This window comes from Leopardus geoffroyi, chromosome D2, assembly GCF_018350155.1.
Source record: "Leopardus geoffroyi isolate Oge1 chromosome D2, O.geoffroyi_Oge1_pat1.0, whole genome shotgun sequence".
Classification (NCBI taxonomy): Eukaryota; Metazoa; Chordata; class Mammalia; order Carnivora; family Felidae; genus Leopardus; species Leopardus geoffroyi.
The window spans coordinates 14,241,461-14,265,189 of NC_059334.1; the positions used below are offsets into that span (position 1 = coordinate 14,241,461).

General features: G+C 43.4%; 1 protein-coding gene across 5 annotated transcripts in view; it reads left to right on the forward strand.

The window, feature by feature from the left end:
- TARBP1 (TAR (HIV-1) RNA binding protein 1) overlaps window positions 1-23,729 on the forward strand; it is a 92,813-nt gene that overhangs the window by 51,350 nt on the left and 17,734 nt on the right. For all 5 annotated transcript variants that reach the window (XR_006701407.1, XM_045437326.1, XM_045437328.1 and 2 more), the window contains 6 exons: window positions 724-914; window positions 1,341-1,412; window positions 3,094-3,214; window positions 9,888-9,998; window positions 13,845-13,994; window positions 21,749-21,835. Coding sequence is in view for 4 of the 5 variants with exons in the window: in XM_045437326.1 (XP_045293282.1) it covers window positions 724-914; window positions 1,341-1,412; window positions 3,094-3,214; window positions 9,888-9,998; window positions 13,845-13,994; window positions 21,749-21,835 (732 nt within the window). In the remaining variant the exon portion in view is untranslated. The remainder of the gene's footprint in view (window positions 1-723; window positions 915-1,340; window positions 1,413-3,093; window positions 3,215-9,887; window positions 9,999-13,844; window positions 13,995-21,748; window positions 21,836-23,729) is intronic.

The following is a 23,729-nucleotide window of genomic DNA, read 5'->3' on the forward strand; positions in this document are numbered from 1 at the left end:
CACGCCCCTTGCATTTCTCCACAACCAGTCCTTGACCATCCTGGAGACCAATGGCAGACGGCAGGTGCCCTCTGTCACCACATTTATGCTGTTGCTTTTCTTGTATAAAGGAACAATTCTCTGAATATAACCGTAATCAAAAGGTCTTCCTGGTTCCTGAAGGCATTGGCGTTTGCAACCACTGATACACGGTAGGGGACGTATCGTGGTGGAAGGACGTCATGTCTAGGAACTCGTGTAGACCTTGTTATCCAGAGGGGGAAATGGAAAATGAAGTCCTTTTATGACGCTGCTGTCCCTGCACTGCCTCTCTGTCCTTGCCTGTCCCACAGCACACACCTAGAGACCAGGGTCTTTGCTGCCTCAGAGAAGGGAGGGAGGCGGTGACAAAATGCAAAGGAAACTGAAAATATAAAGGGTGAGAGATTTTTCTCCCTTCCATTCTATTACTTTGGGCAGTTTTTTCTTTTGGAGAGTCTGGGGAGAATATCACTATCAGTGAAATTGCATTTAGTTTTATTACCGAGGAATGAAAAATAAGCATTGTGTGATTATCAATCATCTTGGAAAACTTTTAACGATAAAGAATTTTTAACTTTTTATCCTCTATGGTTAGGTTGAAACTGTCATTGGAAGCCATCAAACAAGTTGTTTTAGCAACACTTTTTTTTTTTTTAACCTAAATGGGTCAAAGAATAAAATGACCATTGTATTTCATTCCAGATTATGTACAAGATAATTGAAATGTCTGCTATAAAAACTGGAGTCTTCAATACACTGATAAGTTATTGCTGCAAATCTTGGATAGTTTCTGCTTCAAATGTGTCCCAAGTGTCTTTATCAACTGCTAAAAATTACAGCGAACTTGTCCTTGAGGCCTGTATATTTGGAACTGTGTTTAGGCGTGATCAAAGGTAAAAGATACCATTTTCAACCTGTCTTCATTTCTATTAAGTACCAATTTCTATTAAGTATTGAGTAGGATTATGTCTTTATTTTGAGGCTTTCAAATTTTTATTTTATTTATTTTTTAAGTTTATTTTGAGAGAGTGAGAGAGTGGGGGAGGGGCAGAGAGAGAGAGAGAGAGAGAGAGACAGAATCTCAAGCAGGCTCCACACTGTCAACATGGAGCCTGATGTGGGGCTCGAACTCATGAACCGTGAGATCATGACCTGAGCTAAAATCAAGAGTCAGACGCTCAACGGACGGAGCCACCCAGGTGCCCCTACTTCGAGGCTTTCAATTAGACAAATATAAAGTATTACTTAACTTTAAATTTGGGGGGTTTAATATTTTCCTGTCTAAAACCTGTTCTTTGTCAAATATTTTTTATGGGAAGACTTATTCAGGATGTGCAGACCTACATAGAAAATCTTGGCCATGATTGTGCAGCCAACACTGTTATAGAAAAGTAAGTCTGGTGGATTTTCCATGTCTTGATATAAATGGAATATTCAAAATTTAACATCAGATGAGAGACATCCTGTGTTTGTTACATTTAATAAGTGGTTCCCAGTGATATCTATAAGATAGTGAAAGAGCCTTCAAAAGCATGTTAGAAATTACATTCCCTGGCTAATATATTTTCTCTAGATGTAAAACTTTTTACTAAAATTTGATAAGCTCAAAAAATGTTTTGAAGATGAAGAAAAAGTGAGAAAAAATTATAACAAATGACATTGGAAGACATCTTTTTACAATGTTATCACATTCTTTTTTTTTTTTTTAATTTTTTTTTTTTTAATGTTTATTTTTGAGAGAGACAGAGCATGAGTGGGGGTGGGACAAACAAGGAGACACAGAATCTGAAGCAGGCTCCAGGCTCTGAGTTGCCAGCACAGAGCCCGACGCGGGGCTTGAACCCACAAACCATGAGATCATGACCTGAGCCGAAGTGAGATGCTTAACTGACTGAACCACCCACGTGCCCCAATATCACATTCTTGATGGGAATAAATGAGAATTTTCTTGGAGAAAAACACATTTTACTGCAAAGTCCAGTATAAATAAGAAAGTGACTACAGGGATCGCAAAACCCCAATCCCTTTTCCTTTTTAGGTGGAGGGGTGGTCATCAACATACACATAATATTCTCTTAGTTTTGGTCACAACTTACCATTTAACACATCAACATACTACACATAAAACAAAATTACTTCTGGAATAGGCCCTAAAGTTTTGATTTCTGGGGTAAGACTATTCTTATCTAACCTCTGAATTAATTTTTTTAGAGCTTGTCAAGTAGCCTTTTAAAAAATTTTTTTTCACATATTTTTCAAAAATGTGTGTTTAGATGTTCATAAAAAATGCACAAATGATAATTGCATATAGGTATCACAGTGTTAATTATTCCAAAAGTTATAGCTGTTTTTTAAATCACTTGCCACTCTTATATTTAATACATTTTTCATTGTTAATTGTTTAACGGATTTTTTGTTTTCTTGGCTGGTTGAAAGTAGCAATAAAAGTGAAATTTTTTATTTGATGGTTTCAAAATACTTTGGTCTCTACTAGACGAATGTTTTGTTGTTAAAGTGACATTTGCCGACGTTATAACAGCTCTAATGAGCTTTGGAAACATGTATTAACAATGTCACTTAACTGATCTTCCCACATGTGGATACTGAGCATACAGGTTGCTCAGAGCGTGCACTGCTCCTGAGTTTGCCCAGCACTCGGAGAACGTGCATACACTGTGTGCACAGTAAAGACGAGTGATCGGGTGTTTGATGTGCGTTCATGCCCCCCAGCAAACAGGTGTCCGTGGTTGTCTTTAAGGAACCATTTCATGAGCTGTGTGATCTGTTCTGTCCACAGAGATCTTACTGACCCAGGATGGGTGGTGTGTGCACTGTTTTACCAGAAGTCTGGGTGAATTTGTGCTCATTCGGACCTTCAGTACAGGCTCTCATTTGATATATCCATTTGTCATCTTGCATTATCCTAAACTACGAAAAAGCATAGTCATCAAGTACGGAGCTCCTTAATTTTAGAAATCTTTGGAAGGTTTTGATATTTTGAAACGAATACGTGACCTATTTTTCTGTTTTGAAAATGTATTAACATAGTTTGTCATTTTACGTTTTTTTTAGTACTAAAAGAGAAGACCATTATGTGAGAATTTGTGCTGTCAAATTCCTGTGTTTATTAGATGGCTCAAATATGTCTCATAAGTTGTTTGTGGAAGATCTTGCAATCAAGCTATTAGATAAAGTAAATATGCCTTATTTTATACTTTAAATCTTTGTTCTTGATAGCTAACTATGTCAACACGGTAGTATTCTGAATATTTTTTATCAAGAAAAAAACACGTTTTTAGTTAAACATTAGCGATTGTCCAATTGTTTGGTTTTAGAGAAGAAGAATATTTTCCCTGTACTGTCTAAACTTTGCTCAGTGTATTTCCTAGTACCAGTCAAAAGCGGTTATGTTTAGAGTCATATATCCATACATTGCTTTATATAAGAAATGGAATAAAAAGGTAAAAAATTTAGGAAGTGGCGTGATTTGAAGAACTGATTTTTTTTTTTTGTTTGCAAAATCATTTATAAATCTAGGAAGAAGGTAAAAGGAGTAAAGTTAAATCTAATGCTCTCTTCTGAATTTGAGGCTGAGATAGATGGAGTCCCGGTCTGTTTTGTCACCTCTGGGCCAAGCTGGGTTATAACTGATGGCCATAGCACCCACTTAAGCCAGTTGTACTGAAATAACAGTGTTCATCATGCATTTATGTTCTGCAGATAGCAGATCAGCGCCAGGTACAATCTAGGAAGTGGGGTTTTTTTAATGTAAAAATTCCCTTTGCACTTTTGGAGTCGGTGGGCATGTCTCTGAGGAAATAGTGTTTTACTGGTTTCCTGAGGGATGAGTAGACTTTAGAGTTGCAGGATACTCCGTCAGATAGAACACACAGATGTATCATAGTGAACACTGATACGTGATATGAGATATAAGAGTGTTTCAAAGAAAAGCAGAATAAGGACAAGGGACAGCTATTTGGAGGGTCAGAGAGGGCCTCTCTGATAGGTGACATTGGACGGAACTCTGGGTGCATTGTCAGTGAGGCTGGAGGACTCCAGGAGAGGCTGGTGTCCCCAGGCCACATGAGGGAAGTGCAGGCTGGAGGCGTGGAGGGACACGAGGATGCCCGTCGTCCGTGGGATTCAGCAAGAAGGCTGCCGTTGGCCACCTCTACAAAGACCTTTGACTGGGATGGTGAGAATAAGAAGCCTCGATGGAAGGGCTGAGAAGAAAATGGTTGTGGAGCCAGTGGAGATGAGCAGAGGCACTCTTGAGTTCGCTCTGATGAGAGGGGGTAACGGGATGGTATCTGGAGGAGGGCGTGGGTCAGGGGCTTGTTTGTATGTTGAAGGAAATGATCGGGGTGGAGGGCGGATGATAGTAGTGGAGAGGCCAGGGTGGTCACACAGGTGAAATCCTCAAGTAGCCACTTCGCATCCACCAGGCTGGCTCTTAGAGGGTTCACATTGGTGAACCTTGAAGTCGTTGTGCTAGGTGAAAAGAAGCCCATCATAAAGGGCCATATACTGTGCGATTCCATTTATATGAAGTGTCCAGGATAGGGAAAACTGTAGGGATAGAATAGATTAGTGGCTGCAGGGTCAGGGTGAGAGATCGGGAAGCGAATGCTAATGGGCACAGGACTTCTCTTCAGAGTGATGAGAATGTTCTGGAATAAACAGTGGTGATGGTTGCACAGCTTTGTGAATACACACAAACCCACTGAATTGAACACTTTAAAATGGTGATTTTTATGGCACACGAACTATATTTTTTAAAAAATCCTTGAATAGTCTAGATTGACCCTAATGTCCAACAGAAGGATTAGCTTTATTTAAGAGCTTGAAAAGCAAAGACAAAAAAGTTATGTTAGACACTTGCTCAGGCCCAGGAGTTGTTTTTCGAAGATGAAGAAAACTGAGCAGAGCAAATAATACATGAAAAAGGCAATTTGAAAATAAAAAATGAAAGAATAATCCTCGAGAAAGTGGAAAAGGATCGTACTCAGACCGGGGTGGGCTGGGTAGCTGTAGTCCGGAGGGACACCGCGTCCTCCGAGCTGGGGAACAGAGCAGGGGGGCGGCGCTGAGTCTGCATGAAAGGAGGGAACACCTGACGCCCTTGTGTTCTGAGCCAGGAGGCAGGGTCGTTTCTAGAGGGAAGACACAGAAACACGGTTGGCGTTTGAAAACCGAGGTGAAGGTTGAAGTTGTAGCAAAGATCTCGGTTAGAATTAATACACGGTCATGGTTAAAGTGCCGGAGCCACAGAGGGTGGAATTCCGCACCACCGTGTCACTGCTTAGACAACCGTGTGTCTAACGTGTCATCGTAGGTGACACGCACATGTGTAGACACGCACATAGTTTCAAGTGCATGGACGCAAGAGGACGTGGTGGCTGCCTGGGCAGATCTTCAAGGGCCGCCTGGCGCCACGGAAGACCTGCTTTGGAAAGAGGCGCCGTGAGTGCGTCGGGCCCCCGATGCCTGGCTCCAGGCTCACGGCGGCCTGGCCACCCCGTGGGCAAGCGGCTACTGAGCGCCTGGCCTTTGCAGCCCGCTCTTTCTTCTTCTAGTTCTTTAGGCTTTACTGAGGCCTGTGTGGGTAGCTCTCTGCTTACCTTTTACTGGGAACTTGCAAAGATTTAGTCAAAGTAGCTTCCAAAGTGATCAGTTCCTGGCCCAGTTCTCAGCGATGGACAGTCTTGTCGGGTCTGACGTTCCCCCCAGCACACATCATTTTGAAGCCAATCCCAGACATGAGTTTTATTTCTAAATATTTCAGTATGTATCTCAAAAAGATGAGAATTCTTTTTTTAGCCACACCCACAATACCATTTTCACACCTGAATTCATAATTCCTTAGTATTATCAAATAATCCAGTCAGTGTTTAAATCTACCTGATTGCTTTACATTTTTGTCAGTTTGTTTGAAACATGACCCCAAATAAGGTCCATTCCTTCGGTTGGTTGAGATGTCTCTAATGTCCTTTAATCTACAGATACCCCTCCTCATTCTTTTTAAACTTGAATGTATTTTTTGCAGAAAGCGGATTGTTTTCATTGTAGAGACTTCCACAAACTGGATTTTGCTGTTTGAATTTCTGGGGTGCCATTTACAATGTTTTTCTGACCCCTTCATACAAGATGGTATTGAGATCTAGAGCCTTGATCAGATTTAGGTTTGATTTTCCTTTTGGGGATAGAGGTGGAGCAAGAGTGTACATCCATCAGGAAGCTGAGAGTATTTGGCTGTCTCTTCTTTTGGGATGTTAGTCACTGATGAATTGTCTCATTCCATTAATTCTTTCAAAATGGTGATACTCTAATTGTTTTATTCCTTTTTCATCTATTGGCTGAAGTTCCTGTGTACCCAAAATGAAGTATTTAGATACCCTGAGATATGTTTCCTATAGGAAAGCAGGATAAATACTTGCTGTTTTCCTGTTACTTACCAGTTTTCAAAATAATGAATTAAATTAGCTTCCTAGTGTATTCTAGTTTCTTCTAATGGTGATCAGTGATGTTTTTTGTTTTTTATTTTATTTTATTTTTTATTTTATTTTACTTTATTTTATTTTATTTTATTTTATTTTATTTTATTTTATTTTTTAACTTAAACATATTGGTGTGTTTCAGTCCCTTATCCCAATTTCGGTCAGGTAAAAGAGAAAATCTGAATATAACTTAGTGTTGGGTATATTACACTTGAGTTGCATTAGGGCCTCCATGTGAAATTACCCAGTAACAGACAGGAGTATGATATTTGGGAAAGAAATGGAAGCCATCCTACCTGGTGATAGCTGAAACTTTGAAGACAAGAACGTCTAGGAGGAGGCTAAAAACGGGAATTTAGAAAACACTGACATTTGAAGTATGTTGATAGGAAAAAGAACCAGAGAAAGATCATGAAAAAGAGGTCTGAGAAAGGAGAATAGAAGCAGAATTAGATGGTGCTGGCCTGGTGTTGCTAGTGTTCTTGACTGATCTCATTTAAAACTCTTGTCTACAGGGGGCGTCTGGGTGGGTCAGTTGGTTAAACATTGACTTCAGCTCAGGTCATGATCTCATGGTTCGTGAATTTAAGCCCTGCATCGTGCTCGCTGCTGTCAGCTCAGATCCCGCTTCAGATCCTCTGTCCCCCTCTCTCGGTACCCCTCCCCCTCATGCTTTGTCTCTCTCTCTCTCAAAAATAAACATTAAAAAAAGAAAAAAGAAAAACCTTATCTGTAGAAAATTTGGCATAGAAACCTCTATGAATTTGTCCATGATTGTAACCTTTAATCTCAGAGCACGAGTTCAAACTCAGAGCCTCTTCTTTTCCACCACAATCTGTGTCTAGGGGCTGTTACCAGTGGCATCCACTGTAGCTGAGAGCAGGTCGGGCGCCGAGGAGAGAAGCTGGGAGGCATTTCTGAGATTGCGGAAGCCCACTGGGTAGGGCCGGTTTGCGGTAGAGTGAAGGGGGAGCGGACACGCGCAAAACGCAAGAATTGTACTTTTAACAAACTGATTTGATGAATCTCTGAAGGAAACCCAAGGACCTTTCTTCCTCGGATACGAGAAGATGAAGGCTGGAGACAGAAAGTTGAGTGAGGAAGGTTGAAGGAGGATTGCTGAAGTGGGAAAGATCATATGGTCAGAGTAAAAAAACTGGACCGTGTTAAAGGCTTTGGGAAAGTGGGAAAGATTTTAACTTGTTTCTGTGGAAATAGGAATGGGGCAAGACTTGAGAAAAGCAAAATGATGGTCGAACACAGTACTTCTTTCTTAATTGGGTGTAGTTGGCACAATGTTAGATTAGCGTCAGGTGTACAACTTAGCGATTGGATAGGTTTCTACGTTATGCCGTGTTCACCACAAGTGTAGCTGCGACCTGTCCTCCTCCATCACTCTTACCATGTCATTGGCTATTCTTATGCTCTGCTTCTTATTCCCACAACTTACTCATGCCATAACTGGAAGCCTGTATTTCCCTCTCCCCTTCACCCGTTTCACCGAGCCCCCCACCCCCGTTCCCTCTGGGAGCCATCAGTTCTCCGTATTTGGAGTTCCCATTCTGCTGTTTGTTTGTTTGTTTGGGTTTGGTTTTTTTCGATTCCATTTATGAGTGGAATCATTCTGAAAGTGTATTCTCTGGACTGGCAGCTTTAATCACCAGGGAACATGTTAGAAATGCAGATTCCAGGGCCCCATCCGCCTTCTGCTGAGTCAGAAGCTCTGGGGGTGGGCCAGCAGTCTGTTTGAAGGAGCCCTCAAGGTGATCCTGAAACTCTATAGACTTGGAGACCACCGGTCTAGTGGCGGTCAGGGCCCAGAATACATGCTTTCGATGAAGTCGGTTGGAGCAGATGATTTTTCTTTTCTTCAGCAGTGCCTGGCAACTTGAAAGTAGGATCAGATTACATAAGACCACTGGGTTGTTTCAAAAGTAGGGAATTTGCAAATGGGTTTGAGGGTATAGTGAAAGAAATTGAATGTGCTCTTGAAGATAGCTAGAGATTGTTCTTGGGCCCAGGGTGGGTCAGGAGGTGCAAGAAACTAGAGAGATTGACGGACTGGCAGAGAAAAGAAAAATGTTTCCGAATAAAAGAGTTCATTGAGTGGAACAAGTGAAAGGACAGGAAATTTTGAGCCGAAGAGGGAATGTTAGCACTTCCAAGTGAGGACGGTGACTCCAGTGAGGCCCCGGTGGCAAGTGTACTGGGCCAGTGATGCTCCAGCGTGCTGTGTGATCGCCCTAGTGATGGTTCCATTCTTAGCTGCATCCAGGCTGAGTAGGACATGAAACCTGAATCACCTCTTTCAGAAGAAAATGTCCCCAAAGAAATCATGGCAAGAGAGGAGGCTGTGAGATCTTAACCATCGTCAGGAGGCATTAAACTCTACATTAACTTAGCTATTGTCATGAAATTGTATACATATTGACATGCATAGGATGGGATCAGTGAAGAAAGATCACAGAATTTATCAAGTAGATGAGGATTGTCTACATTTGATGACTGGGTTTGGAGATAGTGGATGACCTACTTTTTCATTGCTAGGATATTTGAAAATGTTATCACACTTTTTTTTTTTTAATTTTTTAATGTTTATTCTTGAGAGAGAGTGTGAGCAGGAAAGGGGCAGAGAGAGAGGGGGCTCTGAGCCGTCAGCACAGAGCCCTACACGGGGCTCAAACCCACAAACTGTGAGATTATGACCTGAGCTGAAGTCAGACGCTTAACCGACTGAGCCACCCAGGTGCCCCATGAAAATGTTAGCACGCTCTTTATTGCAATCATAACTCATCAGCTAAGCACTAGTAGTTACAGAACAAAAGTCGGCCTGGCAGTTGGCTGAATTTAGACAGCACGGACCATCACAAGCAAGAAATGGAAGAGTCCCCCTGCTGCCATTCTCTGGTGTCTCCCTTAATGGTGTTCACATCAAACTGCAGATACCATTACCGCAAATTTCCACAGGACGCAGAGGCAGCAGCTGAGAAGCGCGTATATTGCTGCATCGTAAAACGTGTCAACTGTCTCCATCTCCTCACCCCCGTGACCCCGTATCTCCACATTAAAGTGGCCACAAAGGCACAGACAGATATTTCCAAATACTTTTTGTGCCAACTACAGTTTTATGATCCCTTTTCTAACTTGAAAAGCAGATAAATTAACAAAAGCAACTAACTTCATGGTGTTGAAGGGAAATCAAGTGTTCATAAGAAAGCGTCTTTACTTACCTTCCTTTCTGCCTTCGGGGAGGGGTCGTGAGCGCCTCTGCACTGTTGACACCTTTTAAATTTGAAGTTGTCATTGGTTTTGTTCTCACTGATCACAAATTCTGTGGGTAATGTGATCCTTGTCCTCTCCCCACCCCAGGATGAGTTGGTGTCCAAGTCCAGAACCCGATACTACGTGAATTCTCAACAGCACAGAGTGAAGAACCGAATATGGCAGGCGCTACTGGTGATTCTCCCCAGGTTTGATCAGGTATAATTTGTATTCCATCGGTACCTTTAAGCATGATGTTTTGATACGGAACAAAAAATAGTAAAAACTGTCATGTGCTGTTTTAATACTGAGAAAGTAATCTTAAAATTTATTCTTCGGTTCTTAAAATTGAAGTTACTCATTTGTTTTGTTATTTTGTTTTTGTTTAGTGGAAAGAATCCTAAGGCAAGTAGGCATCGTAGAAATAAATTGGAAACTAGTTTACGTGGCACTACTTAATATCTTTTCTCCTTTTTTTCTTACCTAATGTAAATAACATCGTAACTGTTTCATGTCTGGTGTGCCATTTGATTAGAAAATATAGGTCCGCTCACTTCTCGTTTCCCACAGCTAAGTTACTTTGGAGTGCTGTTGTTTTGAATGAGAGTCATTTCCCATGGCTGATTCCCCCCCCCCCCTTAATTTCATGAATTCTGTGATCATATAAACCAGCTAAGCCAAGGCCAAGATCTTAATCTATTACAACAGTCTTTGTCCAGTTACTTTTCTCTTCCCTGAGGAAGAGTGAATGGAATCTGTCTGATTTCTCTGATCATCTTTGCTTAGTATTCCTGTCAAGAAAATAGATCATTATTGGAAAGTTAGGTATATCTCACACAATTTTAAAAAGCATTTTTGAATGCAAAAAGTTCAGAGTTGGGGCGCCTGGGTGGCGCAGTCGGTTAGGCGTCCGACTTCAGCCAGGTCACGATCTCGCGGTCCGTGAGTTCGAGCCCCGCGTCGGGCTCTGGGCTGATGGCTCAGAGCCTGGAGCCTGTTTCCGATTCTGTGTCTCCCTCTCTCTCTGCCCCTCCCCCGTTCATGCTCTGTCTCTCTCTGTCCCAAAAATAAATAAACATTGAAAAAAAAAAATTAAAAAAAAAAAAAAAAGTTCAGAGTTTCCTGTTCTTCCCTCCTAAGGTCTTTTTTTTTTTATGTTTATTTATTTTTGAGTGAGTGAGAGAGAGACAGAATGCAAGCAGGGGAGGGGCAGAGAGAGAGGGAGACACAGAATCCGAAGCAGGTTCCAGGCTCTGAGCTGCCAACACAGAGCCCGATAATGGGGCTCAAACCCACGGACCGCGAGATCATGACCTGAGCCGAAGTTGGATGCTTAACCCACTGAGCCACCCAGACACCCTGTCTTCCCTCCTAAAGTCTTTTAAATGTTTCGGAGAGTTTTAAAAACATAGCAAACTCCTTTTTAATACAACTTTTGAAGCCTTCTATCTGTGAGAGATAAACACTTAAGTAACTATAAGTACAGAAGTATGTCCAAGTAAATTGTTTGGATAAATGTAAGAGGAAATAGCTAAAAGTGTCCTTTCTGGGGAGGAATCTTAGCAGATGTGTGGGGGCTGCTGATTTTCATCATAGGCCTCTTCATGTTATTTGATTTTTAAAATACTGTACGTATTATAGTTAAACACTAAAATGCATTTAAAAAGAAACACTAGAAATGTTTGACTAGGTTAACTGAGAATATTTTTTTTTGTCTTGGCACGGAAGGGCCCCGAGGACGAGGGGAGTGTTGGGGAGAGGTGGGGGCACGACAGAGCAGGTGGGCTTGTCAGGAAGAACTTCAGCATGTCTGTTAGGGAGCAGCCACTGCTGAGAATTTTAAATTCTTGTACCTTGTGGTTGCACTTAACTTTCACACCCATCGTGCAAGGCAGGCCACGCGTGTGCCCCTGTTGCCTAGCAGGGCACTGGAGTTCAGGGAGGCAGGTGACCTGCCTGCACGATAACTCGACGGCTGAACGATGGGGGTGGAATTTCACAGCCGGCTCTACCCGACTCCAAGCCGGATTTTACAGAGCTGTCTCAGGGCCCACAAATGAGCTTGTCTGCTCCTCTTCTGCCAATGAGAAATGTTTTGAAGATAGATTCTTCTTTAAAATAAAGAAATATACATCATAAATGTGTTTATGTGTTACAGAAGTATATATGTGTACATATTTTTACCTGCTACTTAGATATGTTCCCTTACCCAGATGGAAGTACAATTTTGAAAAGAAGGCTGGGGCGAGCGAGGATGATGTGGGAGCTCAAGGTCTTGGCCAGAAGAACTGGGGAGGCTGTAAGGGCAGGTGATGTGCAGTCCAAAGGGAGAAAGGGGCTCCGGATCTGCTTCTCCTGTGGACTCTGGCATCAGTCCTTCCTGTTACAAGTTTTAAGCCCATGACATCTTGACGGATGCTGGTTTGAATCTGAATTCTGCCACCTGCCAGGTTTTGAAAAAATATTTAACTTTTCTGAATCTTTTCTTTTCCCTATGAAAATACAGAGCAATAACCTTCCTCATAGACTTTATGTCCAAGCAAATTATAAAGTACCCAGGAAAGTACCTTATCATTATGATTCAGTAAACAGTTTTTAGGTTTGCTGTTGAGAGAGTTGTAGATCTGATAATTACTTAAAATTTTAAGCTATTTCAGGGTTCCAGTCAGTAAAGCATGCAGCCCTTTTTATTTTTATTATTTATTTATTTTTTTAAGTTTATTTATTCATTTTGAGAGAGAACATGCATGCAGAGGCAGGGGAGGGTCAGAGAGAAGAAGACACAGAATCCCAAGCAGGTTCTGTGACATCACCACAGAGCCCAACGTGGGGCTCAAACTCACACCCGCCTCCCTGAACTCCAGTGTCCCATTGGGCAACAGGGAAATACACGTGGCCTGCCTTGCACGATGGGTGTGAAAGTTAAGTGCAACCACAAGGTACAAGAATTTAAAATTCTCAGCAGTGGCTGCTCCCTAACAGACATGCTGGAGTTCTTCCTGACAAGCCCACCTGCTCTGTCGTGCCCCCCACCTCTCCCCAACACTCCCCTCGTCCTCGGGGCCCTTCTGTGCCAAGACAAAAAAAATATTCTCAGTTAACCTAGTCAAACATTTCTAGTGTTTCTTTTTAAATGCATTTTAGTGTTGAGCTGTAATATGTACAGTATTTTAAACAGGCTCAGACTCCTGTTCCTGTGAGATCCTGACCTGAGCCAAGATCAAGAGTCGGATGTTCAACTGACTGAGCCATCCAGGTGCCCCAACATGCGACTCCTTTTAAATGTTTAGTTATTCATTTTTGAGAGAGAGAAAGAAAGCACAAGCTGTGGAGGGGTAGAGAGAGAGGGACACAGAATCCAAAGCAGACTCCAGGCTCTGAGCTGTCAGCACAGAGCCTGACGTGGGGCTTGAACCCACGAACTATGAGGTGGCCTGAGCCGAAGTCAGATGTTTAACTGACTGAGCCACCCAGGCTCCCCAGACATGCAACTCTTGATCTCAGGGTTGTGAGTTCAAGCCCCCACATTGGGTGTAGAGCTTAATTTAAAAACAAAAACAAAAACAAAAAAAAACCCTTGAAATTATTTTTTTTAATGGTGACTATTTAAGTTCAAATTAATAGCCTTTTTCTTTTTAAATTTTTTTAATGTTTATTTGTTTTTGAAGGAGAGAGAGAGAGAGAGCTTGAGCTGGGGAGGGGCAGAGACAGGGGGAGACACAGAATCTGAAGCAGGCCCCAGGCTCCGAGCTGTCAGCCCAGAGCCTGATGCAGGGCTTGAACTCACGAACTATGAGATCATGACCTGAGCCAAAGTCAGATGCTTAACTGACTGAGCCACCCAGGTGCCCCAATAGCCATTTTGGAAGTTGCTACAAGACTATATCTTAATTGTTACCACCTTGGTCATGCCATGGTGGCAATCATGTTGCAGCTCATGAGTGTATCAAATCAACATGATGTACACTTTAAACTTGAGTGTTATGTGTCAGTTATATCTCAATAAAATAAAACAGTTAATCACCATAACATAACCATTTAATTTATGAACTTTATTTTTCTCAGAATTTCTTGAATAGAATTATTGACAGGATTTTCCGTGCTGGTTTCATCAATAATCAAGCATCCATAAAATATTTTATAGAATGGATTATCATATTGATTCTTCATAAATTTCCTCAGTTTCTTCCGAAGTTCTGGGATTGTTTTTCTTATGTAAGTAAAAGACATTTTTTCATAATTTTTGAAATTCAAATATTTTGGCTATGCTGGGAGATTTGTTTCATTTTAATAGTTGTGTTTTTGCCTGTCAGTTGTCCTGTGCCTGATGTATTGACTTCCTGTGTTCTGTTTTGCAAAATCTGAATTAGATGAAGAGACAGAGATCCCTGGCATTCCTCCCGAGTTATCAGTCTTCTGTTCCCACAAAGTAAGGATGGAAAAGGCTTATGTTACTGGGAAGTCCAGAGAAATGGGTGCCTTCTCTATCCTTATTCACCAAGCAATGTCTGTGTTTGTTTTTAGAAATAAGAACAGTGAGGGGCGCCTGGGTGGCTCAGTCAGTTGAGCGTCTGACTTAGGTTCAGGTCACGATCTCACAGTTCCTGAGTTCGAGGCCCATGTTGGGCTCTGTGCTGACAGCTTGGAGCCTGGAGCCTGTTTTGGACTCTGTGTCTCCCTCTCTGTCTCTGCCCCTCCCCCACTCATGCTCTGTCTCTCTCTCTCTCTCTCTCAAAAATAAATAAACATAAAAAAAATAAGAACATAGAGGAATTAAATGCAGTCTTTACATTTTAAAAGAGTTTTTTAGTAGGGAAATTCCACACAAGCCAAGTGGAGAGACTGGGAGGGAGCCCCCTCACCAGCTGAGAACAAATATCCACTGATTTCCATTCTTACTTCACCTCTACCCTCATCCCCCACCCCCACCCCATTCCTCTCTGCCTGACATTTCTTGTATCTTGCAAATCATTTTTAAGGCACGGATAAGTGATAGGGTTTACAATTGCAGTCTCCCGGCAAATAATGAACTCTTTCTAAACATCAGTTCTAAATACTTGCCCTGAATGTTTTTCGTTGGTTCCCCAAAGCAACTTCCTTTTCTTAATACAAATGACCTTGCCTTCTGCTTTGTGTGAAAATGGAGATGCCTTCCTTCCTCAACGTATCTTTCTGTCTCTTCCTTTCTGTTTCTTCTTCTTCTTCTTCTTTGTTTTTTTTTTTTTTTTTTTTGGGGGGAGAGCACATTCGTATAACTTTTATTACAGTCCAGTTATAATTGTTCTATTTTATTTTATTTATTTATTTAATATGAAATTTATTGTCAAATTGGTTTCCATACAACACCCAGTGCTCATCCCAACAGGTGCCCTCCTCAATGCCCATCACCCACCCTCCCCTCCCTTCCACCTCCCATAAACCCTCAGTTTGTTCTCAGTTCTTTTTTTTTTTAATTTTTTTTTTTCCAACGTTTATTTATTTTTGGGACAGAAAGAGACAGAGCATGAACGGGGGAGGTGCAGAGAGAGAGGGAGACACAGAATCGGAAACAGGCTCCAGGCTCTGAGCCATCAGCCCAGAGCCTGACGCGGGGCTCGAACTCACGGACCGCGAGATCGTGACCTGGCTGAAGTCGGACGCTTAACCGACTGCGCCACCCAGGCGCCCCTGTTCTCAGTTCTTAAGAGTCTCTTATGTTTTGGCTCCCTCTCTCTCTAACCTTTTTTTTTTTTCCTTCCCCTCCCCCATGGTCTTCTGTTAAGTTTCTCAGGATCTGCTTAGAGTGAAAACATATGGTATCTGTTTTTCTCTGTATGACTTATTTCACTTAGCATAACACTCTCCAGTTCTATCCATGTTGCTACAAAAAGCCATATTTCATTCCTTCTCATTGTCACGTAGTACTCCATTGTGTATATAAACCACAACTTCTTTATCCATTCATCAGTTGACATTTAGGCTCTTTCCATAATTTGGCCATTGTTGAAAATGCTGCTATAAACATTGGGGTACAAGTGCCCCTATGCATCAGCACTCCTGGATCCCTTGGGTAAGTTCTTAGCAGTGCTATTGCTGGGTCATAGGGTAGACCTATTTTTAATTTTTACAGTGTGGAGGTTCCTCAAAAAATTAAAAATAGATCTACCCTACGACTCTTCCTTTCTGTTTCAGGGGAAGAAATTGTTGTCTTTGTCACATCTGTCCCCATCCTTATTTGTATTTTAGGGGGACCTCATTCTTCTTCTGTTGACTTTTCTTCTGTCCAGCCATTGTCTTAGTGCCATCTTTCCCTTACCGCAGCCACCCCTCATTTTGTTGTGATTTGCTTTGTTACGTTGCACAGACACCGTGATCCAGACAAATGCAAAGTTTGTGGTAGCCCTGCATCCAGCACGTCTCCTGGTGCCATTTTTCCAACAGCACTTAGTCACAGTGGGGCTCTGTGTTTGCATTTTGGTAATCCTCACCATATTTTAGACTTTTTCATTATTACATTTATTATGGTGATCTATGGTCATTTTTGGCTTTCGCCGAAAGCCCAGGTGATGGTTAGCATTTTTCAGCAGTGAAGTATTTTTTTTTTAATTTTTTTTTTTAACGTTCATTTATTTTTGAGACAGAGACAGAGCATGAACAGGGGAGGGGCAGAGAGAGAGGGAGACACAGAATCGGAAACAGGCTCCAGGCTCTGAGCCATCAGCCCAGAGCCTGACGCGGGGCTCGAACTCACGGACCGCGAGATCGTGACCTGAGCTGAAGTCGGACGCTTAACCGACTGAGCCACCCAGGCACCCCAGCAGTGAAGTATTTTTTAATTAAAGTATGCACATTGCATTTTTAGGCATAATGGCTACCAAACACTTCATAGTCTACTATAGTCTGGTGTACATGGAGTCTAGTAAATGTCACCTTTATATACACTGGGGAACCAGAAAAGTTGCTTGACTCCTGTTATTGTGATACTTGCTTTGTTGGGATGGTCCAGAACCAAGCCTGAAGCCTGAAGTGTTTCCCAGGCATGCCTGAATTACACTTTCGGATGCGTGAACTTTGCCCTCCTCTCTTCCTTTACGTAAATGACTGTGGTCAACTACGTTTTCAGAAATCCTATACTGAGGATTTCATACGCAGCTCCAGACCGCCTTCTTCTGTCTCCGTCTTCCTTACGTTTTGTGCTGGCACCTGCTTTCTCTACAGCTGACGTCCGCTGCAGTGAACCATGTGGCCCCTTCCCTGTCAGGTTGATGGACGGCTTCCCTGTTTCTTTGATGTGTTCCCTTTCCTTCCCTCAACCCTCACGCTTGGTTTTATCTTAAGAATCCTACGCTCGTGGTGAGCAAAGCATAATGTATAAACACGTGGAGTCACTAGGAACTGTAATCCCTGAAACGAATGTACTAATGTAATGTGTCAGCTGTACTCAAATACAAACATTTGTTAATAAAGAAGAGATCTATACAAGAAGGCCCCGTCCACATTGTTTGGAATAAACTGAAATCTCTCTCAGTATGAGAACAAGAAGAATCCTTATTCAGCCCCTGGTGCTTCTCTTTCTGCACTCTGCTCTCTAAACCCACGTGTGTGGCTCCCTGCCCCTCCAGCCACTGGCCAGGCTTTCTCACAGGGTCACTTCCGATCCGCATGTAAACCCGGCCTGATGATAGCACCTTTCCCTGATATCGATCTCCTTTCTCTCGTTCTTTTCTCCCAGTCTCCTCGCTCGAAACCCGCGTGTCCCTAAAGCCTGGGGCTCCTTCATCCTGCTCCTTCAGCCTGAAAGATCTGTCGGGCTTTTCTTTTCTTTTCTTTTTTTCTTTTTCTTACAATTTACTTAGGAAGACACTGAAGTTCAGAGAGATTGACTTGTCACACCAGTAAGAAATGACATAGCTTTAGGGGCACCTGGGGGGCTTGGTCAGTTAAGCGTCCGACTTCGGCTCAGGTCATGATCTCACCGTCCGTGAGTTCGAGCCCCGCGTCAGGCTCTGTGCTGACAGCTCAGAGCCTGGAGCCTGCTTCAGATTCTGTGACTCCCTCTCTCTCTGCCCCTCCCTGTTCATGCTCTGTCTCTGTCTCAAAAATAAATAAACGTTAAAAAAATTTTTTTTAAAAAGAAATGACATAGCTTTAATTCAAACTCCATTTAATTTCCAAAGCTGTGTTCTTTTTCGCTGTTGTGAGATTCCCCGTCTGGCTCCTCCTTCCCCTTTTCGTGTACGTGGAACTAAGAAAAACACTCCATCATTTTCCCTTGAATTGCTTCCCCTGTCTGCTGCTTTATTAACATCGTCTACTTTGTCTGCTCTCCGGTGGGGAGGCTCTGCCTCAGGAAGTCTCAGGAAAGGCAGGTTGGCTCTGGTGTCCTTCTGAGACATCCTGTCTCTCCTGTAGCCCCAGCAATGCCAGCAGTTCTGTGACGTTTTTCCACTTAGTTCAGTCTCTCTCTTCATAAAGAGCTTTCAGACCTTATATCTTGTCTTCAGGTCTCTTTCTCTGGATATCAGTCAGGGGTATTCCTTGTAAGCAAATAAAACAACTTTTGATTGAATCAGGAAGGGACTTTGGGCACCTGGGTGGTTCAGTTGGTTAAGCATCTGACTCTTGATTTTGGTTGAGGTCATCATCTCACGGTTCATGAGATTGAGCCCTGCATTGGGATCTGTGCTGGGCTTGGAGCCTACTTGGGATTCTCTCTCTCCCTCTCTCCATGCCCCACCCCCACTGTCTTGTGCATGCACGTGCTCGCTCGCTCTCAAAAAAAGAAGGGGGGGGGGACTTAAGCAGAGGAGGAGCAGGGAGTCAGGAGGTATGCAGAATGCCCAGAAAGCTGGAAAATAAGAATAAAGGAGGTTGAACGGCCCACAGCTGCACCATAGCCATGCCATGGAGCTGGTCCATTGGCGGACGTTGGTTTACCCCACCGGAGATGACGTGCCGTCTAACCTGTTGTACGCCTATTGCCTCCGTGGGCTTTGCCCCTATAGGTTAAGAGTTCTCGATTCAGAGTTCAGGGTGGATGCTTCTGGATCCAAGTCTCAGGTACCTTCTCTTTAGCTGCCAAGAGGCTGGGAAGAGGAGTGTATGAGGCATTTTTCGCTCCCCACAAGACCTATAAGGTGGGAGAATTTCCTAAACTCGGAAGGGGATTCAGGGTAGATACCCAAATGAAGGCAAATATCCACTACACCCTTTTCTTCCTTTATTGGAAGCCGAGGACCTCAACTTTTATTTTTCAGAGAAAACAGAAGTCTTCACACAGGGATACCTTTACCTTCTCCACAGCGGTACACATTTGCCTGTGTCCGTATCCATCTGAGACTTCTTCCCTGCTTGTATCATAAAGGACCTGAATCTTTGTTGAAGATCATTCTTCTGTTTTTTCTCTGGCTCCTCTTCCCCTGCCTTCTCAGGAACCTTCTGTTTTCAGTCTGTCTTCTGTACTCAGTCTCTCCTTCTTAACCAAATGGTTTCCATTGCTTTCCATGTTCTCACGTCTCCTCCATTGTTTATGGATGTCTGCACTGCACCACCCGCCCCTCCCCTGTGGTCCCCCTGTCTCACTCCTGTGTTATAGTCAGAAGTCCTGCAGGGGGCATCCGTATTCCACAGCTGGGTTTCCCACTTCCTCCCACCGACCCTGCAGTCCAGCGCTGTCGCTTTGCAGAGGACACTGTCCAGAGTCTGTCATCACCCTGCTCTTTCTTCTTTTGGCCCCATCCACGCTCTTGATGACTTCCTTGGTTTCGGTTCATTGACACACTTTCCAGGTTCCTCTCCTCCCTCTGTTTCCTCTTTCCTGTGTCCTTTCCAGCCTTTCCCTTCCCATACAAACATGAAATGTCTGTGCTTCTCAAGGCTGGGCCTTTTTTTTTTTTTTAACCCCCCTTCATTTTTCCTTGTTTTCTAGTTTCAGGTGTATCTAAGGTACAGTTTCACTTATCTGATGTAATGGCTAATTTGTATTGATTCCAGACACCTTCCCCTAAGTGCTAAATCAGGGGTTGGCAAACTACAGCCAAGTTCGGCCTCATGGTTTTACTGGAACACAGCCTTGCCCATTTACTATCTGTGGCCACATTTGTGCCAAATGACAGAGTTCAGCGGTTGTAACAGAGTCTGTGCGGCCCGCAAAGCCACGTTTTTAGGACCACTGTTTGGTCCTTTACAGAAGAAGTCAGCCCACCCTGCTCCAGACATTCTCCTTGAATGTTTGTAGATCATCTGGAACTTGGATATCTGACACCATGTGCCTCATATTTTCCCCACACTTGATCTTCCAACTATGTGAACAGCTCCATAGAGTTGCACAGAACAGAAACCTTGATCCGTGACCTGCTCCTATGGCCCTTCCATCCCAAGGGTTTCTCCTTTGCCTCCCTTCTGTCTCTAGCATTCTGTCTCGGTCCAGGCCGCCGTGACCCAGTGCAGTCCTTCTTTCGCTGGGCCACCTGCGTCCATTCTTGCCTCCGTTTGAATCCATTCTCCATGCTGAAGCCAGAGCAGGCTTTTCAGAATGAAAATTTGGTCAGGTTACCCACTTGCTTCAAACATTGCTCTTGGAATAAAGACCAAGAGTCTTCAGAATGGCCTGCGGGTCTCAGGTGCTCTTACACTTCTACTGACGGTCTCCCATTTTCTGTTGCTAGAACAGTCCAGAACACATGAGTGTAGGCAACAGTGTTTTATTTTTCACGATTCTGGGTCACATGGGCCTGGCTGGGCACTTCTGCTCCATGTGGTGCCTGCTGGGGCTAGAACTTCCAACGGGCTTCTTCTGACCGGCAAGGGTGGCTGGACCTCTTTCTGTGGTGGCTCGGGCTCCCGGAACGAGCAACCCAGAAGGTCGTGTCGTGGCGTGCATGTGCTTCCCCAGCTTCCGCTTGCATCCTGCTCGCTGATGACGCACAGGCCAAAGCAGATGGTGCGACCGAGCCTCAGACGGTGGGCGGGGCCTGCATCAGGGCATGGACACAGGGGAGCCGGGGTCACTGGCAGCTACAGATGGGACTGAGTGTCACTCTGACCTTTTCTGTCACATGTCCTTTGGCTCTCAGGCTATTTGCATGAGCTGTGCCCTCTACCTGAACTGCCCTTTCTCGTCTTCATCTACAGAACTGTTTCTCTTCCTTTAGATCTCCACCTACATGTCCTTGGTGTCATTTCTTAAAGGAAGAGTGGTTTGGAGATCCCCTGATTAGAGGTCTTTGTAGCACATAAATAGTGCTTGTTATAATGGGGATTTTACTTTATTGGGTGATTTTGTCCTCCTTCCCCACTAGACGAAGGTCCCAGAAGGCAGGAACCTTATCTAATTTTGCTTCCCCTGATTTCTGGCATCATCCCTGGCACACGGAAGACCAGTAACTGCCAGGTGCATAAAGAGGTTAATCATCTTGTTTGCCTTTGGAGCAATTTCTGGACTGTAGGGTCTGTAGTCTCTTTCCAGTCTGTCTGGGGTTCATCAGCTTATTATCACTGGAATGTTGTGTTCTTCCAAATCCCTGTTATTGGGAAGGTTTCTGAACCCCAGTTGAACACTCTTATGTAGCTTTTTGTCCTGGCTCTAAAGTCATCTGCAAGGTCCTGTCTAACTTTTGAGCCTGTTGCTACCATCCACCCCCCTCCCCCCATCTCTCTGCCTCACCACCTCTGCCTCCCCATCATCTCAGACTTAGTGGCATGATGTTTACTTCTCACAAGTTCTTTTTCCTTCCTGCCCTCCCCGTGCTGCCCACGTCTCTTCTGAGGTGAGTGTGTCCTTGGCCATACCGCTTACTTCACAGTTAAATTCATTTGTAACCTTGTGGTGTCTGCTGAGTGTTGTGTTGGCATTTGGCTCTAGGAAGCTATTTCCTTTCATCCTAGATCCCCACCCAGGCCCGGCCACCTCACATCCCGCCTCTGTTCTGGGCCCCACAGCGCCACGGTGAGCCTTGAATGACTATTTTATTTATCTGACTTTTTTCCAGGGTGAAGAAAATCTTAAAACAAGCATTTGTACATTTTTATCAGTTTTGTCACATTTGGACATCATTACGCAAAATGTTCCAGAAAAGGTGAGTTTAAATGTGTCTGTAAGAGGAGTTTGAGCAGTCTATCAAAATAGAATTATATAGATTTGGACTAATTTTTAAAAATATTTTTAATGTTTATTTATTTTTGAGAGAGAGCAAGGGAGCAGGGGAGGGGTAGAGAGGGGGACAGAGGATCCAAAGGTGGCTCTGTGCTGACAGCAGTGAGCCCAGTGCAGGGCTCGAACTCACGAACCGTGAGATCATGACCTGAGCCCAAACCAGACCCTTAACTGACTGAGCCATCCAGGCACCCCGTACTATTTTTTTTTAACGTAAGTATTTCTTGTGATTTTTGCTACTTCTCTTCCCTTGTACTACTCTGTTAGTGTGCACATGTACGACACAAATACGCAGGCAGGTGTTACCCACCTGCACACATACACACCGAGGGATGCCTGAGCCTGTATTAAATCTGCAGACAAATAATGGGCAATTTCTAGTGATAGGTCATCAATTTTATGCAGGTATTTACATACGATTATTTAGGTAGGAATTCTCTTATTGCATCTTTAACTGTTCCTTGACTGACATAGTTATCGAGCATGTGCTCATGCAGAGGAGCTTGCATGAAGGCTGATGAGCTGTGGTCATCATCTTTGGGAGCGTGAGGCCAGTCTTTCGTCTTTCTCAGGCTTTGAGCCATCTCTGTAGCGCTGTACCCCACAGACCAGTAGAGATCGTCGCTAATTCTGGTTAATCAATTTGGCAAAGCCGGTAAGAATTCAGGAAAACCTGCCAGTAAGATTTAGAGCAAGATTCTGCATTATTGAACCCACAGGAAAGAGCACGCTGAGATGTGAACTCGAGGAGAAAACTGAGTATGTAGAAGAAGAGGTATTGTTTGGTGTTAAAAGTGGAAGAAAAGTACGGGGGGAAAAGGGTTTCCTAGAATTTCTCAGAGTGTTCTTGTGTTCTTGTCTTTACACAGTGGTAGCAGTCAAATTCAGTTGTTAACCTGTTTCATCAGTTCTAAGACTGACATCCTTTTCCCCCACCACATTTTAACTCCTCAGATCATGATGATCTTAAAATTGCTCGTGTCTTACAGTGTCTGTCAGCCAGATGGCAGTGTGTGAGTTACAGTTACGTAAAAACTCGTGTTAACACCTTCTGGAGAGATCAGGCAAGCTCGAGCATCGAATAACATCACATGTTGTCTTTCTATTTTAAATATGTGCAGGAAAGAGATGTGCTTGCAATCTACCATGAGAGGTAAGACAGACAAGGGACTGTCCTGTGGCAGGGTGGCTGGAATAGCTTAAGAATCATTCAGGCAAGTTCTGAAAATGAATTCATCTTAGAAGATCTCCTGCTAGGTCTGTTATAAATAACAGGCTATTTTCCCACCCAGCCCTGTTTGCACCTGGTGTATATTACATATTTTAGGTTTATTTTTTACTTTTAAGCATCCAAAAGAAGGAATGCTGATTAGCGGACTAGAATAATCACCATTTCGGGGCACCCGGGTGGCTCAGTTGGTTGAGCGTTCAACTTTTGATTTTGGCCTGGGTCATGATCCCAGGGTCATGGGATCAAGCTCCGTGTTGGGCTCTGTGCTGGGTGTGGAGCCTGTTTGGATTCTCTCTCTCCCTCTGCCCCTCTCCCCTGCTTGTGCTCTCTGTTAAAAAAAAAAAAAATCTAAATTCAGACATCTAAGTAAAGACCAGACTACTTTACTTTTGTTAGTCTGTTTCCATACCCCTCACAGTGTCTGTTGTAAAGTCCATTTTTAATTGACAGATGTGTTTTTGTTTAAAGACTTCTTGGGAACAGTCTCAAAACTTCCCATTTTCCGCACAGTATGGAAATATGTGCACTTAACCTTGTGGGTCTGTGCTAAGTAGTCCGAGAAGATTCCGAACTACCATCAAACAGG